The sequence below is a fragment of the Pagrus major genome, chromosome 5 (genome assembly GCF_040436345.1).
Source record: "Pagrus major chromosome 5, Pma_NU_1.0".
In the NCBI taxonomy this organism is placed as follows: domain Eukaryota; kingdom Metazoa; phylum Chordata; class Actinopteri; order Spariformes; family Sparidae; genus Pagrus; species Pagrus major.
In genome coordinates, this window is record NC_133219.1 from 38,174,185 (window position 1) to 38,191,921 (window position 17,737).

Below are 17,737 nucleotides of genomic sequence, written 5' to 3' on the forward strand. Positions count from 1 at the left end.
CACGAGCTCAAAGAAAATGACAACTCCTGTCTTTTGAACTACAAAGACATTCAGAAAAGATTTGTTTTCTTCCCTCCGTTTGTCTCTCACAGGCTCTTGACTTTGACTTTGTCGTGACTTTGAGATGTTAGTGCCGAGGCTGCCGCTTTTGAGTTTTGTCGAGAGGGCGGGAAGCACGGCGCTCGTGCCGCCTGTTGATGGTGAGGGGGACCCAGAAGGCACCTGCTGCGTGGTGGAGACAGCAGGCCCTTTGATCTGGGTTTAATGTCGTGCCATGTTCTGTCTCTCATGCTGCTCCGTGTGCCACGTCCATTGGGATTACGTCAGCTCCACCTTGATCTATAGAGAAATGCTTTCCTCTCAGCCTGGGTCATTATCGCTGTTCTCCACGGGGGCATTGGCCCAAGGTCTCACTCATTTAGTCTTGTCACAGATTCAAGTGGAACACCTTACGATATATATCTTGATCTACCTTTGTTAGCCGTGCTAGCTGCGGATAGCAATGTAGGTCTGTCAGTCCGTCTGTACGCCTCTTTGGTTCAGACTGAAACATCTCAGCAACTATTCGATGGATTGATAAACAGTTGTGACATTCATGTTCCCCAGAGGATGAGTCTTTCTGACTTTTCATCCAGCACCACCATGAGGATGACTGTTGTAGCTTTATGGAAATGTCTTGACACCTGTTGGATGAATTGCCATGAAACGATCCAGACCACCGAGTCGGCTGAATCATCTGGCATCGTGATGATCCAATGAGTGCCGCAGGGGGACTAATGATTTTGCCAATCAGTGCCAAGGGCAGGATTCACGCCGTTGTCAAGCTGTTGTCAAGTGTTGTCAAGCTGTGCTCTGGAAACAAGGAGGAGTAATAACAACAATGCACGACTGCTATTAACAATATAGATGTTGCTTTAACATACGATAGTTTGTTTTTACTGTGCACCACTCCCCTCTTAGAGCCTCGGCAAAACCAGTATGTTGACATTAAACGCATCGTACCCTGCTCAACATGAAAGAAATTCTTCATGTATAACATTTACCGAATGAACAAGTAGGCCCGAATAGTTAAGAATGTGTTGTAGACAGCGTTTCACAACGTTTATACAGTTTCTCCTAATGCAACACGTTTAAAATTGAGCGTTTTTTAAAGGGAGTCCGGCGACTTTCTCCATTTTCCTCTTTCTCCAAAGAAGTAACAGTAAACTGACTCTTTAAACAAGGAAAGAAACATCTTAATGTATTGTACTTAATGCCGAATTTACAAGAAGGCATTCATGAGTTAAAATGTGCTGTTGCCGTTTCACAAAGTTGATAAAGTTTCTCCTCATGATGCAACGACTCTTAAAATCACTCGATTTGTAAGGGAGTCTGGGATATTGCCGTCACTAGCGACATTCATCACTTCATTATCTGGTCCATATCCGTGACTTTCACACAGCAGCCCACTTCTTGTAACAATTGTGTAAATTAGATCACAATAACAGGTATTTAATTCAAATAAGAAAAGGTGTGACAGTGCACACCTCAGAGAGAGAGAGACTTACAGTACGTCGTCACTGTCATTCAGAGAGAATATGGTTTTGCTAACACGTGTTTAAATGAGACTACAGAGGTTGTCGGGGACATTAAACGTCCTCACAGCGAACACGGAGACTCATCTACTCACTCGTCCGTCTTTACAGGCCCACTTTAGTTACAAACTATTCTAACTGTGACTTTACAACTTGTACATTGATCAGTTTATAGAAAACATGTATAGTAATTGTGCAGTAAGACGCTTAGTGGTGGTGACGTTTAAGTCATGTGACCGTGATGTCGTCTGTTTGTAGCCTAACATTAGCTTTTTACTGCTAGAGATTTAATTTACACCTCATTCATTATTCTAAAATCCAATTCAAAACTCCCATTGGCTTTTTGTGGAGGGAACGAGGACGATGCTAACTTCCGGGTTAGCTTACAAAAAAACGTCATCCCTACACCAATCTATTGTCAATGTGAACTACCATGGCTGTAGACTTGTATCTTTGTTTAATGACTTTAAATGATATAATACCTGTACGATGGATGGATTAACAGGGTCTCGAAACCTGTCTTTAAACCTATATTGACATATTTTCTGTCGTTTTTCTGCTATACATCCATTCAAATGTGAATGAGCCTCTCCGACAAGGCTCCCATGAATCGAGTTGTATTTTCACTCTGAATTTGTCACTGCATCGTTGCAGCATGTACATCGCTGCAGGAGGGGATAAGTGGTACAAAAGAATATTGGTCAGCTTTGGCCATTTATTTGGCTGAGACGGCAGCTCTGCAGTGGCAGAGTGGCGGCGGCGTCAGTCCGTTGTGAGCGCGGCGCGTTGACTGACAGGCACCGCTGATTGGAATTGACGTGGCGACGAGATGTGTGTCAGTGCTCTGACTGCTCATCTCGCCGGGCATCCAGAGACGGTCACAGCCACCGCCATGCTGCTACCACCGCTCCGAGATGGGTGTCACCATGATTAAATCTTCCCTCAAACGCAGCCTGTGTGCAGTGTGCATCTGCGTGTGAGTGCGACCTGACGTGTGTGTTTGCATGCTCCCCGAGTTCAAGTGTGTGCGTGTGTGTGTGTGTACGTGGGTGTGCGTGTGTGGGTGTACACGGGTCTCTACACCGTCCAGACTGTATTGCAATAGTGTTTACCTCTGCCCCTCTCCTCCACCCACTCATCAGTCACTCCACACCAACTCATCTCTCTCCTCCCGCCTCTCCTCTGAACCTACACTCGACGCAAAACAAACGCCAGCAGTGACAGCTACAAAAGTGCTGGGTGGCACAGCTAAAATATGATCTTGAAGCCTGCTTCTGAAGGCAAAACTGCGGTTTTGCATTTGCTTTTTTAAAAAATATACAGATCACATATGAAGGAAACTGAAAGCACATAGCTGTCTGCAGGTTTCTACCTTGGATTGTTTATGCAGTGATGAAACCGTGAGTGATGCCAGTCAGCCATTAAGATGCATCTCTTAATATAAAAAAAAAAATGCCATCAGTTTTTAATTTCGACCTTTTGTTTAATGGCTCTCTTCAGTAGACATTAGAAAACAAAAGTGGGCGAGATATGGTATCACCTTGGCTGATTAAAAACATTTATGGAAACTAAAATGGATTCCAGAAAATAGAAAAATCAGCCATAATTTTCTGGGTTTGACTTTGAAGATCAAAGCATTAATTTGTACAGGAAGTGAAGAGACCAGACCCACGGCTAAAGCTAACCTTTCATTAATCAGGATCAGAAGTATAAAAGAAATATTGTTTATAAACTCATATCTTTGTGGATCTGCATTAAAGCCGAAACAAGTGACAGAATCATTAATCAATTAATTGTTGAAGTCATTAATCAAGCAAAACAAGCTGGTTCCGTCATTGTGAAGACATCTTAGAAACTAATTTACAAACTAGTTAATGAAAAGTACTGAATGAATTAATTCACAATGGAAATAGTTGCAGCTCTAATCTGTATTATTGTACCTGAAGACATTAAAGAGACAAAATGTAAGAAGTTAGTGAGAAACATTTAAAAACGAACTCAAACTATCAACAGAACATGAAGAAATAACAGTTTTGATGTTGCAAAGAAGTTAGCATGCTAACCAGCTAGCGTTAGCCTGTCCCGGTCCAAAGCCCCGGTGCTAGCGATGTAAATACCGACGCGCATCTAGTCCCCTGAGGTCCCAATCCTGACTGCTAGCTGCACGGCTAACTGAGCTAACTAGCTAACAGTCTGGTGATATGCTGCCCCTTATTTACTTCGTCTATGAATTTGACAGGTGGACAGTTCTTACATATAACTGCTCTAAAATAACCCAAAGACACTTGGATATGAAGCTCCTATGAGTCGGTCCTTTACTTCACAATCAGAACCAGAATCAGAATCAGAGTTGCTTTTATTGCCAGGTGAGTTTACACATACGAGGAATTTGCTGTGGTGTCCAGGTGCAGAACAACAAACTAAAAATACTTAAAAGACATAATAAGAATATGTGTGAATATAAATAAAGATATAATATAGTGTGAGCGATGTGACTGGTGCAAAAAGTTTGACCTCTAACTTTGCAATGTTGCTGAAAAATTATACTAGGAAAAGATTATTTATTGGTGAAATACACAATGCAAAATTAGTGAGGGATATTTGGATATTTTAGTGTTTCACTTGATTATTTATTCTTTGTCATATCTGAATTTTTATTCCGTGTTTTGTGAATATTTTTGTTCCCCAAAAATAATGCAACACATTTCATTTGACTCTCATTGCATATCCACACACACGCGTATATGCACCCATATCCCAATATCCCAAACTAATTTTGAGTTGTGAATATTAATTGCAAAGTAAAAAGCTGTTACGAGGAGCTGGGGAAAGGTAGATTTCCCCGACACAGGACCAAGGGTTAGTAACACTGAGCTAAAAGACAAAGGAATCTTAGCTGCTGGAAATGTTACTTATCAGAAGCATAATAGTAGAGCTTTGCCCACATTTTGCCTGATTTTCCCGACACTATTAACGCCACGAAACTGGACGTTTGTCAGGAATCCGGTGGATTCTTCGGGAAGGTGTTGTGACAAGTGGTGTTGCGGTGGTGTTGGGCTTCCCACTGTTTTGTTCTAATAAGCATGGAGCGGGATCGGGGGTTGTTGTGACATCCTGTCAGCCTGTGGGCTGGACTGGCGCTCAGTGAGCAGCACAGTAGGATGGACTCTCTATGATTGTGCACTGACCTTTGCATCATGGGGAAGATGACAGGTAATTTAGAGGCCTCAGGGACTGTGGAACTATACATTTGCTGTCCCCAAACCACCCACAACACCAAACCACACTCACCTTGAGATGGGAGCAGTGTATCCACGATCATCTACTGCGTGCACACACTCATGCAAAAAACAAAAAAAGCCGAAACAGAGAATGAAATCACATGCTGCGTACACCCAGGCACAGATGCATATGCAGCCATGCTTCCAAGTGTTCGCACACTTATTTGCACTCACACACTGTGCGAGATCTGCGTTGACACCCGCCCAACACCCCCATCATCGTCACACACACTCTAATCACCTGCATCATCACAAGCCATCCTCAAACAACCAAATCACAGGGGGTGGCAAACTGGTAAGGCAGAGGGGGAAAACGATGATTTAGAGTGATAATTGCATAATCACCAGTTGTGATAATTGTAATTGATGACTGCATAATTGCTAATTGCGCTCTTTATGGGAACCTCTCTTTTCCGTTGTCTCTCCGTCTCTCTCTGTATGTCGCTCAGTAGCCCTTCACTCTGCTTCCTCTACTTCACTCTAGATTTGTTCTCTCCTCCTTCATTTATTTCTCTCGCCTCAACACATGCTAGCTCGTTCTTTCTCACACACACATGCACACAAAGACTCACTAGCGGGTACTGTAAGTATTCTCAAAGGCTTATCAGTAAGTATTTCCCAGCAGCCTTGTCCCAGAGGCTGTGTTCTGCCCACTCTGTTGCTGCGTGAAGAGTTATGGTGGAGCGCTAACAGGTTTCCTTTGTCTCTCTCTTGCTACTCTGCCCCAGGCTTTACTCCTGCTTGTAAAATCAACCTGTGGCCAAGCCCATTCCCTCGGCAGCCATATCCTTTATCACAAAACGGGTGAAAACAAAGAATGCGCTGTGAGCACGAAGCCAGGGCCAGAGCCGTATCTGGCATCCAAAAGAGGAGGGAAGAGATCTGCAGGTTGTAGTCGTTCCTCGAGCCGTACCTTCTCTGTGCAGCGGCCCTATCAGCTCGTATCTGCGACTGTGAGACTTCTCTCTCTGAGATCCAAAGTGCTTGGCTGGAGGTGGATTAGCATGGAGATGAAGATGACTCCCCGATCAGCCCGTATTATGCACGTCACCTCAGAGTACTTTGATGATAGCAAGGGTGGGTTGTGGAGGAAATGGGGGGGGTATCCATACGCATAGCTGGTGCTAACGTGAGAAGGCGTCAGGCAGGCGTGTGATTGATGTCTCTCCTAGCGTCTGTAGGCAGGTTAATGGTGTGATTGTGGAGGTAATCTCCGTGTTCTCTCGTTAAAGGATGATGGAGGGCCAGGAGACCCCGCGCGTCTCTGGGAGAAGGAGCCCTGGCTGTTGCCTTCACATGATCTCAGAGCTTTTTACATATGCAGTCGGGAGCCTCGTTTGATGTATGTGCTTCAGAGGAGGCCAGGCCAGCGAGCCGACTGTCAGTGAAACGTTGATTACTAGCGGTGGGCTCAGCCACCCTGCCGCAGTGGCCATGTAGTTGAGGTGTGAGCTCGGGATGATGATAGTTTGTCTGGATGTCACAAAGTGCCGTTGGAGCTTTGCTCGTTGTCACGTTTGTTTTTTGGCTACTGGTCGGGAGATTGCTTCTGTTCATAGAGAAAACGAAGCAAACAGGAAAACACTTCTCATCAGTGGACATAAAGCAAACCTGAGCTGAACCAACACTAGTTGTTGATGTACTCATAAAGCTGGAAACTGTTTATGGGGCCTGAGTGCTTCACGCGTTTTCACGGACGTGCCAACGTGAACCTCATGTCCTGGAAGGAGAGGAGAGGGGAGGTGGGCTGCTCGGGGGGGCAGATGGAGTTCGGTGGGCGGGGGGCTTAAATTGGGGTATAGCTGAGTGAAACAACAGCATTGTGTAGCAGGGAGCTGGCTGAGAGCTGCAGACTATTGCATCTGTATTGATTGGGCTCCAGCCTTTTCCATTTTCCATGAACTCCTCTGAGCTGCTCCAAGTGGGAGTGATGGGGAGGGGTGGGGGGGATTTGCTTGATCTTTATGATATTTCTTTAAACATGATGCTGTCGTTATGCCTCCCCAGGGAAGACGCCAGCCATTTCCAGTAAATCAAAGGCTCTCCGTCTCCCTCGCTGTTTACCACACACCTTATTTATAACCCTACTAAACAGCCCCAACACAGCGCCGCCGCCACAACCACCACCATTCTCATAAGTGTTTTCAGCCTTTTGCGAAAATGAGTGTTTTTCAAGCGTAGTCATACCGACGAGGAGCAGCCCGGCTCACCGACACAGCGCACTTGACCCTCCGTTGTGGAGTCCATCGAGCCGATCCGACAGAGGCTGTAATCAACAGTGACAGAAATGACATAGACAATAGATGACAATAATTTGAATTCCGTCTGCTCTTGGAGTGGGGGGTCATTTGGACGGGCCCTGATCTGATTTACTGCTGCAGAGCAGAGGACGTCGAGAGGCATCTACAGCGCGTCCTCTGACTCGCAAACAGGCCCCAGGTCTCTGCGGGAGCTGGGAGCACGCTAACCCACATACCCACTAGTGCAGGTGCCCTCTCCATGGGGCCAGGTGGTGGCTAATTCGCTTTCTTTGTCCCTCCTAATGAATCGTTAATTGGTTTGCATCACCCGCCGCGTCGAGGATAGCAGGTGCCGAGTGCTGCTGGTGATGGAGGCCACTGTCACTGGCGAGCCTTCACGCGCGCGCCGGCACCTACATTTAACAGGCCAAATGTCACCTCGCAACATGCAGCAGCTTGGCAGCTAAACAGGGAGGATGTGGTCATCGTGCACGCCGTGTTTCTCTAGGTGTCGGTGCTCGTGATGAAACTCAGCCTCTGAATTGGTTAATTTATGTTCTTAGCGACGCACGGCGCGCTGGTTCTCTGTTACACAGACGTTATATATGTTATATACAGTGAGGCTGCTGGAGTGTTTGTCTCATTTATTGGAAGGAAGCTGTGAGTTTGACCTTTGCTCTGTTTACTATTGATTCATTGTTAGCTTTTTAAGATTTTAAGCGTTTTCTGCTCTGTGTAAAAGCATAACTTTAATGTCTGAAATGTAAATGTGCTGTGCATCGTGAGTCAGACATATGCCGGGATTATACCTGTCGATGTTTACTTTAACGGCGTCTTCTCCCCTGCAGGTGGTTGCTCTGAACAAGCGCAGTAAGGAGGCCGAGTCTGCGTTCCTGGGAATCTACAAACAGCTTATCGAGGCCCCAGGTGAGTCTCCCACTAAGACCCGAGATGTGCATCTTCACAAACAACAACAGCAGCAGTATAAACACCGCACTCACACACATTACTTCGAGAATTATCTTTCCCCCCTTTTAAAGATCACTCCCCGGAGATCAATTCCCCATCAAACCTCAACTACTATCACTGGAAAGACACACAGAGACGTATCATGGATATATGAAGCAACATACGCAAACCGAAAAGTAATTTTCTTGCCATAGATAGATATGGTGCCACAGCACATGGATGTAAGATACATAAAACCCCATACCCTGTGGCTCTTATCTATTTTTCAAAGTCTGTGCTCTCAGAGTGGTTTCCAAAACTCTGCGTGAGGCCACTTCAAAACCCAGCACTGGTCCTTGAGTGTAGCCTGGCTGAGGAGCGAACACATCCTTGAGGAGCTCTGCTGTTGATTGTGGAGGGCCAATTAAAATCCCAACTGAAGTCTGGCTTCGTGTGGAACGCAGGGCCTGATGAGGCCAATGGGGGAAAAAAGGGAGAAAAGGGTGCAAAGACAGTAAGTCAGAGACCGAGGAGAGACATAGTGTGTGTTTATTCAGTTGTTATTTCGATGCCAGGGCACATGTACTGTGTTGCTCTTTGTTGCAGGAGACGGCAGCAAAACGCAGCCCAATCTCAGTCTAGATCAGAGAAACACTTGTGGCAGGAGTAGAGAATGCTGTTTACAGATTCAATGAATACAAGATAAAAGTCTGCGTCAGAGAAACAGCGACGGCAGCAACTGACTTTTAAAGGTCTCCATTTTTCCTTGAAGTCCCCTGCTTGATATTGCGCCACCACACACACACACACACACACACATTTACACACACACACACACACACACACACAGACTTTTGAATGGAGTTATTTCCTTGATAAGAAATGCCGTTCTTTGAAGATGTATTCAGTTTGATTTTCTGACCTATACCTTTTTATATCAAGGCCTTAATTCAAGCCCGGGAGCGTCTTGAGGGATATATTTTGTCACGAACCCCTCACAAGTAGAGAATAGAGTCAACTTAGAGTTGTTACGTTCAAGAACAAAGACTTTAAAACAAAAAGAAAGGCCACCGTCACTCAACATCGACTCTATTTGTAAGAAAAAGACACTTTTTAGCTCATCGTTTCTCCTCTCGGTCTCTTTATATGCCGTGTTCTTACTCACACAGAGACTACGCGTGGTCATTATATTGAGTATACAATAGTAGACCTTCGTGTGTCAGGTTACATCAGGTGACGTAACACCGCCAGCCTCCTACCTCCATTTGACCTTACCTTTACAAAGGGAGTCTGTTTCACTCTATCACTGGAGCTCATACAGAGTGAAGCCACTTATTTTCTATCTCAGCAAAGGTCAGAGGGAGCTAAACAGTGCCGGGAGAGGAGGCTGAGAAATGTTAGTTATTACTCATTACTTACTACTCAAAGAAATACTAATTACTCAAATAATTTATAGCAAAATCATGCATACACTACTCAGAATTAGTGAAGGATATCTGGATATTGTAGTGTTTCACTTGATTGTTTATTCCTTTATTGCATATTACTAGTAGTATTGTGGGAAAATGGCAACTACTCATAATTGTATACTTTTATAATTGTATATTTTTTATATCCCCAATAAAATAATAATAATAACAATAGCTTGGATTTATATTCGCCTTTCATGAGACCCAAGGATGCTTTACACAGTAGCATCAATGCTATATATATATATAAAGAGATAATAGTTACTGAAGAATGAGAATAAGAAGAAATAAATAGGAAATTATTAATTGAGACATTAAGACACATTGTGTTTTCTCTTCAAGCTTCCTGTTCTGAGGTATTAACTGAGCTAGCATAGCCCAAGCCACCAGGTAGAGCGCCAAGCTTTGTGTCACAATCATTTTATTTCTATTCAAGTTAGCTCGGTGCTAAACTGGAAGCTAGCCCTTCACAATCAGTGGTAGTCTCGAGTACGCGCTGGTAATTTCATATCCGGGAAATCAAACTTTTTTTGGCTTCAAAGCGCCACTGAGCAGCTTTCATAAGAGCGCTGTATCCAGGTTTTAATGAAGGCTCCTTGGCCAAGAGTTACAAACTCTCTCTAAATCTGAACTAACCCATCTGATTCCTGAATATAGGATTACCATTTGCTAACACACTAGCCAGCTAAGAAGTCCCAACATGTTAAAGGTGTATTCCTTCCTCTTTTGGCTGTGGATAGCCTCTCTGTACTTCTTGCAAACGCGTCCTAGAAAAGTCTGTCAGCGATGGTTTACCAACGGGGCCCTTACCCTGACAGTCCCAGGTCCACTGTGCAGAAATTGTGCTACTAAAGTCCAATATGAAATAAGATTAACCTGATCTTGTGGCAAAGTCTTAAAGAGGTCATGGTGTTATGACCTAAATCATTTTATTTTGTGCTCGCATGGTGCCTAGTCCTGTATAATTTAATGTTTGATGCACCTATCCTGTAACAACACTAGCTTCTCTGTTTGTCAGTTTGTCTTTGGTCTTACTGAAGCTGCTCTGTGTGGTCTTAACTTAACTTTTACTCTGTGGGGGCCAGGGGGGCCCCAAGAGCCAATTGTTGCCCCCAGGTCCCTCTGTCAGGTTGATCCGCCCCTGCAGTGTCTCTGAAACACCACAGAGCAAAAGGAAAATCAACCCTCCATCCAACTCAAGTTTAGACCCACCTTCTCTCGCCTAGTTTACTGTGTGTGTGATGTCGACTCAAAGCAGCACAGAGCACTTCTCTGCACGGGCGGTCCGCCGGCACGACCTTTCTAATCAGCGATGTACGTCATGCAAGTTGTGACGGATTGGCAAGCTATGATTGGTCAGGGTCCAACTCGTAGTCTGCCTCTTTCAGCCAAGTCACAGCTACAATTTATGACTTAATGATTTGCCTAATCTGAGACGGAAAGGCAAAATTATAGCGTTGACTGATCGCGACATTAGCTGCCTCCTCTGCCAGATATCCCCCCTCGTCTCAGGCTGCAGCCAAACAGAAGTCAGACCACAGAGAGAATTTTCCGTGTCGGGCCCTTGCAGTATCTGCCATCTGTGAGGAGGGCCTACAGTATCCTAGTGCCTGTTTGTCACTGTACATCTTGCTGCTGGTGTCCAAGGTCACAACTCCCCTCCTCTCTCCTGCCCACCCCTCGCTAGAATGGATGGCTCCAGGTACACCGGAGGACAGTCATTTGGCTGTGGCCCCACTTCATTTCTCTCTGCCCCTCAAACACAACAGTGAGCTTCCCCACCATTCCCCCAACAAATGCTACAGCTCATGTATTTTTAATCTTTTGACAGATGCAATTATTCTTTACACGCCGTGCTCGTTAATCTTAATGCAGTTATTACTATTCATTGCAGGACGTTTTTTTTTTTTTCCCCCTCCTATTATTTCATTTGAAAGTGCCTCTCTCTCTCTCTCTCTCGATGTGTGTGTGCGTGTGTGCTCATTTGTGTGCCCGACACTGAGGCCTTCAGTCCAATCAGAGCGGGCCAACAGCAGAGTTAATGAATGCAAGAGGCGAACGAGGAAAAAGGAGGGGGGGAGGGAGGTGTACGCCGGCAGCAGCAGCTCAATATGTGACCTGTTGTATCTGGCTATCATTAACATCTGGTCACATATCAGTTATCCACTTTGCCGTGCCCGCTATTGAATACAAATAACATATCCGTTACATTTGTGTGATTCCAGCGTGATAATGTTACGCCGTGTTAATGCAAACTAATGCTCCGGTTCAATGGCAACTAGAATGCAACAGTAAACTCAGAACAGAAATAACTTCTTGATGCAAGTGATTGAAGTGATTTCTTTCCCTCCCTCCTCTCGCCTTTTATGAGGCCCCTAAGCCGAGATGTCAATCCACTGGAGTGTTTCATTAGCGTTCTATATTTTGATTTGCCTGTGACATCTCCCCATGCAGTGCACTGTAACTCCTACCCAGTCTTGGCTTGAAAGAGGCCTGTTAACAGTGTTTCCCTAACAATGTTTATATCACCTCCGCACGGTTTTGATCAGTGCAGATAAACACGTCCTGATCACTGAATCGCTGAAAAACAGTGGCAGCTTTTGCCCAGAATTCATCGGTTTTCCCAGAGATGCACCTAACTTCCCCTCTCTTCTTCTTCTTCTTCTTCTTCCTCCTCTCCTCCTCGCCGCGTCTCGCTCTGCTCCCCTCTCCTGGAGTGTGTGAGTGGCGTTTGAACGTCGGCGTTTGTTGCCACCTCTGTGAGAGCAGCGAGGCCCTGTCGCCAGGGGCGTAGCCCTGAGACTGACGCTCCAGGTGTTTGCTCTTCCTTGCCTCCTCTCAGTACACACACTCATCCCTCAGGATCCACCCCGCTCCCTCTCTCCTTTAGAACACAGCTCCTTTTATCTGAGCGGGGAGCTCACCGAGAGTTTGTGAAGATTCTGATCTGAATACACCCCTCTAAGTGTGTGTGTGTGCTACCCGGCCTACGGCATGTCTGAGCTGTATGTGTGTGTGTGTGTGTGTGTGTGTCTCTATGCATATGTGTGTGCACGCTGGTGGATATGTTATGGCAACAGTGCTTGCTAGTGGTGACCACGGGTATTGCGGAGCAGGGCACAGGCAGCTTTTTTTTTTTTTTATGTCACATGGAAGTTGCACGTCTGTCTGTGATATGAGATGGATATAAGTGCCTTACATATTCACATCAGATGTTTCCCCGAGCTATGAGATTATCAGAACAGAGCGTACTGACCTTAGTAATTCAGAGTCATTCAGATGCATAAAGAATAGTTGTCCTTCTTCAACCCCTTCATATACATAAGCAAAGCAGCAGCCAGAGAGGCCTGCGAGGCACAGCGAGGCTGGCTTTATTGTAATTTTGCAGCTGAGTACCTACAGTCAGGATGAGAGCAGAAGAAGAAGGAGTGCCGCACGCGTTTGTGGCGGTCCGTCGGAAAATAACGACGTATAAAAAGCTGATGGAAAATGAAAGCTCTCTGGGCGGGACGAGATTATGCACAAGTGATTAATAAGAGCAGTAATAAACAAAGGCCCAGGAGATGTTTGAGGTGCTTAATAATGCATTATGTTCATAAAAGAGCTGGGCCTCTCCAACTGATCCCCGCGGAGTAGGAGACCCCAGAGGGACCGGGAGGAGAGTGTGCTCTTAAAAGACGGCAACTGTGTGCGAGTGTGTGTAGGAATGTCTGTATTTGTGAGCGTGTGTGTCCCTGAGAGCAGAGAAGATGTAACCGTGGGATTCAAAAAATGTAAAGGCAATAGAGCGGCGTGTTTGATGAGGTTAATTAATTGTGATTTGTGTTACATGTCTCATAAAGAGGAATGTGAAGTAGGTTGTTTTATTTTTCATGTAATTTTCGAGTGAAGTTCGGTTTGCATGTCACTGGCACTTCTCTTTTTCTCCGCAGTATCTCGTGTTAATTTGAAATGCTATCTAGCTCCGGCTTCAGCGCTTTGTTCCGAGCCTTTAAAATGTGTTGGTATTGATGTCATTCCTTCTCCGTCCTTCAGTCTGTCAGACAAAGACATGGAGCGGCAATGAAAAAAGAACAGGTTAAGAAGTTTCTCTTTCAGCTTTGTTTTGTTCACACACAAAAGCCTGCCGCTTCCCACAATCATTTTTTTCATTCCACCTATCTCTTTATTTTAGTATTTTCTCACTCCTCCTGCCACATCAAGGTAAAGCGAGGCTTCGGTTTGCTATCTGAATATCAAATGCTCGTTGGTTTTTAAAATGCACCACAAACACAAAAGTCATGTTTGTGAATTTGTTGCAAACAGTTTGTGTTTTTTCTTTTTTTTTGCAATCGAAACTAATCCTTGACAGGCAGAAGAAAAGAGGCAGCAATTTATGCTACATACCTTATATCACTTATCATCCTCTGTGAAGGTGAAAGTAAAGACTAAAGTGTTCTCTCAACCTACTTTTGGTTCTTGACAACAATATTACAGCAGTGTTACTGTTTGTTGCAGCAGCGGCAGAGCGTGTTTATGGACCTTGAAGTCCACTCAGAGGGAAAAAAAACAAGACTGTTTTGAATGAAAAGAAAAAACCTTGGAGCACAGCCTTGTAAATTAATTTGTTCGTGTTGTATGATGGGAACACAGCTGGCCTCATTAACATGCGCACAACAAATAATTATAGCGTTTTTTTTCTCTCTTCAGCCAGCCAATGCTTGGCTAATGGGCTTGCTGGGTTAATTATGTCAGAGCGTAATTACACAGGGCCCAGGGAGACATAATGGTGCACCCTGCTGCGCCCACACCGCCTAATGATGGTGTATCGCTGACAGGGCCAAGACGGACCGCCCCGACACACCTGCTTGTCTTGGCGCACACCACCCCGGTCCACCCCCACCCACCTAGACACACACATCCTGAACCTGTGCACCGTCCTCCCCTCGGTGCCACCTGCAGTCCGCTCAGCCGTCCAGCTTCTGACAAGCTTTGGCTCCTGGACTGAAGACTCACCCTACACACAGTGACTGCCTCCCGCTTTCAGATGTGCAATAGCACAGAAACATCAACGCAGTGACCACGAGGAAGCAGCTACAGGGTGGCAGCCTCATTATGGCTCAGCCAAGGTGATGAAACTCGATATCAATGCAGCCGAGAATGAGAGAAAAACAATTTAAAAGTCACGCTAACATTTGTTGGCTAGTAGCAAATCAGGGTTTATCACATTTTGGGTCTTATTTTTGTGGCTTTGTTACTAATAACTCAGTAATGTCTAACTTTCTTCACACACACATGCAGCTTCATTTTCACTGCATATTTCTTCATACAGTTGCCTTAAAGACCTTAATCGGTCTATATAAACATTGCTGCCATGACCTATTAATACACACTTCTTACAGAACACGATATTGACACCAAGTGGGTGCGGATGTGACCCTCAACACAAAACGTGTAATATTACAGCTAACATTGAAAAATATTCTTTAGCAAACACTAAAATGATCTTTTAACCCATCAAAACAAACCCTCTGAGTATGGATAACCTTAACTAATGACAGTCACTCTATAATGTACCTCAACAAACCAACCCTATTTATTTATTTTGCATACTGTATACTGTATTTATAAGTCTGTGGGAACGCAGCAACATCACTTAATACAGGTCAGATGGAGCACAAGCAGGGAGACAATCAGACAGGTTTTACATATGGCTCATACGGACATTACGAATCAAGGACACAACAAACAAACTTATTCGGGAGAGAAAACAAAGGCGAACAGTAGATTTACTCTCCGAACCGTCAGTAAACATCTGTCAGACTTCTGGTTCAGTTTCGTCCTGCTGTTTGCACCGTAGTGTTGTGTCCACTGTTTTCCTGAGGTAACTGACACTATCTAATTTCTATATGCATGCACACACAATTGCTTATCATCAACAGTATTAGTTTCATTCTTGCACTATTTCTTTTGACTAATCACTTCAATTGGCAATACATGCACTGTTGAACTCCGGTACAGTTAAACTACCTCAGTTTGCACAGTTATAGCACGACAGTTAGCAGTTCTGGTGGCTAGACTATCACTTCATCGCTGTGTATGTTTTTTTATCCTTATATTCTGTTCGTACTCTTTTATTATATGTTTGCATTTGTGTTTTTTATGTCTTGTATAAGCTGCTGGATGTCCCTCAGGATCAATAAAGTATCTAGCTATCTATCTAAATGAATCTGTTGTTAAATCTGTTTGCTCGTTCAATCAAGCCTGTGAAAGTTTGTGTTTCTCCCGGTGTGACTCTGCTCCCCTCCGTGGCTGCGCTTCCTGCAGAGCTGGACCCGCGTTCACCGAGGAAAATGATGTATTCAATGTCGTCTGATTTATTAGTTGAAATGAGCTGCTGTTGCCCGATCAGTTATTATAGCAGACGTGCAATCATCTACGATTAAGATAAGGTGCGAATTAAAAACTGAGCCGTTTATTCCGCTGTGAGACGGATGTGACTCACCTGATGTACATAACGCCACGTCAGCTGTGTCGGGGGTTAGTGTTGAGTTTCCTCTTCCGTTCCTGGTTTGAGTTGCAGGATTTACCATCAGAGCTGCGCTCAAAAGAAAAGAAGCTTCTTATTAGCTACATCAATTAGTAGGTCTATTTTCCAAAGTTATCAGCAGTCTTTCTGGACTCTCCTCCAGTAACCGCAGATCCCGGGCCCTCAGAGACAATCCCTGCTGCTCTACTTTGACGGGGGGTTAATTTTGTATACAGACTTAAGTTATATCCCTTCACTTTAAATTTGACTTTACTTTACTCCCCTGCCACTGATTGATAATCCTGGCTTGTCCATGTGTGAGAGATCCCTTACTATAATCTCTGTCCTTTGATCATTAAAAGTTGAAAGGATATATGGGAAAGAGGCTGATAAAGTGATTTCTGTGACAGTGGGTCGATGGAATAGCAGTGCTTTAAGTCATCCTGTTTGTCTTAGAAGAGCGCTGCTCTTAATAGTGATGTCCCTTGTGACTGATGCAATATCTCCACAGTTGGTGTAACAATGAATGCAGACAATGTTTGACTGTAAACGGTGCTGGGAAAAATAGCTCAATCAATTAAATGGCCCAAAATGTTTGTCTGATGAAAATGCAGATATGGCGAGCTGCAACCTATGGCCACGGATTTCAACAAAATTGCACGTTGCGAGAAGTTTTTCGGCCGTGTGATGAGCGTTTTTTATTTTTCGTGGCCTGCCGGCTCAGAGTTTGCATTCTCTCCGTGGCATCTGGCAAAGTTTAAACGTCTGTGGCTCCAACTTCTTATGAAAAGTCACTTCAGTCAGTGCCCATACTGAAGAAGGGATCCAATTGGGTTCCACACAGAAGTCTAAGATGAGTGGATGAAAGCTGTGGGAGAAAAGTTTGTGCAGCAAAGCAGCGATTTTCCTCCTCTTTTAGAGTTTTGAAGGGCTGCGGTGTGTATCTGTGTGTGTGTGTGTGTGTCTGTGTGTGTGGGTGCGTGCGTGTGTGTGTGCGCGTGGCTCCACATCTTGCCTCCCCCCTTGTCAAGGAGCTCCCCTGAGCTTCCCTCTCTGTGCTTTGGCACTAGAAGTCACCTCCTTTGGTGTTCGGCAGGCAGGTACACAACAGGAGCAGCTCTCTCTCTCTGAGCTGTTGAACTTTTCGGGAGGGGAAGAAAGGGAAGGGGAAGATTAAAAACAGCCCTGTGATGTGGAGTGCCGAGCTGCCTCCTGAGAATTCCTGGCATAATAATTTAAATGATCAAATGATACAGAGGAGACTTGTTAGCTGAGAAACAGCCTCCTAGTTGGCCCCATGGGCCCGGTGCTGCCGCGCATGCATTGCAAAACAGCTCCTCTGTTGTGCTAAAGAATCCCGCTTTTTTTTTTTCTTTCTTTTTTTTTTTTTTACCCCCTTTTCAGGAGCCGACTTTTTCTACACTTTGCCTAGGTGTATACTTGGAGACTTAATACTCTGTCACATATTCATGGTAATCTTTTTTTGTCTTTCTCTGTCATTCATGAGCACGTGAGAAGACTCATTAGATTTGATTTCTGAACATGTGAAGGGGTCGGAACAGCGCTTGTGTCATTAGGTCCAGCCTGCGAAGAAATTTTTCAAAGGCGTCTGAGTGCGGGGAAAGTCTAAGAGTCACTCTTTAGAAAGAAGTCTCGGTGGAATAGTCTGCGTCTGTTGAAACTGCGATGCAGAAAACTCTGTAATGTGCTGTACAGG

General features: G+C 44.8%; 1 protein-coding gene across 1 annotated transcript in view; it reads left to right on the forward strand.

The window, feature by feature from the left end:
- Positions 1-17,737, forward strand: part of cux2b (cut-like homeobox 2b) — a 95,694-nt gene that overhangs the window by 59,022 nt on the left and 18,935 nt on the right. Inside the window, exon 4 of the mRNA XM_073466260.1 lies at positions 7,944-8,022. Within this exon, the coding sequence (XP_073322361.1) occupies positions 7,944-8,022 (79 nt within the window). The remainder of the gene's footprint in view (positions 1-7,943; positions 8,023-17,737) is intronic.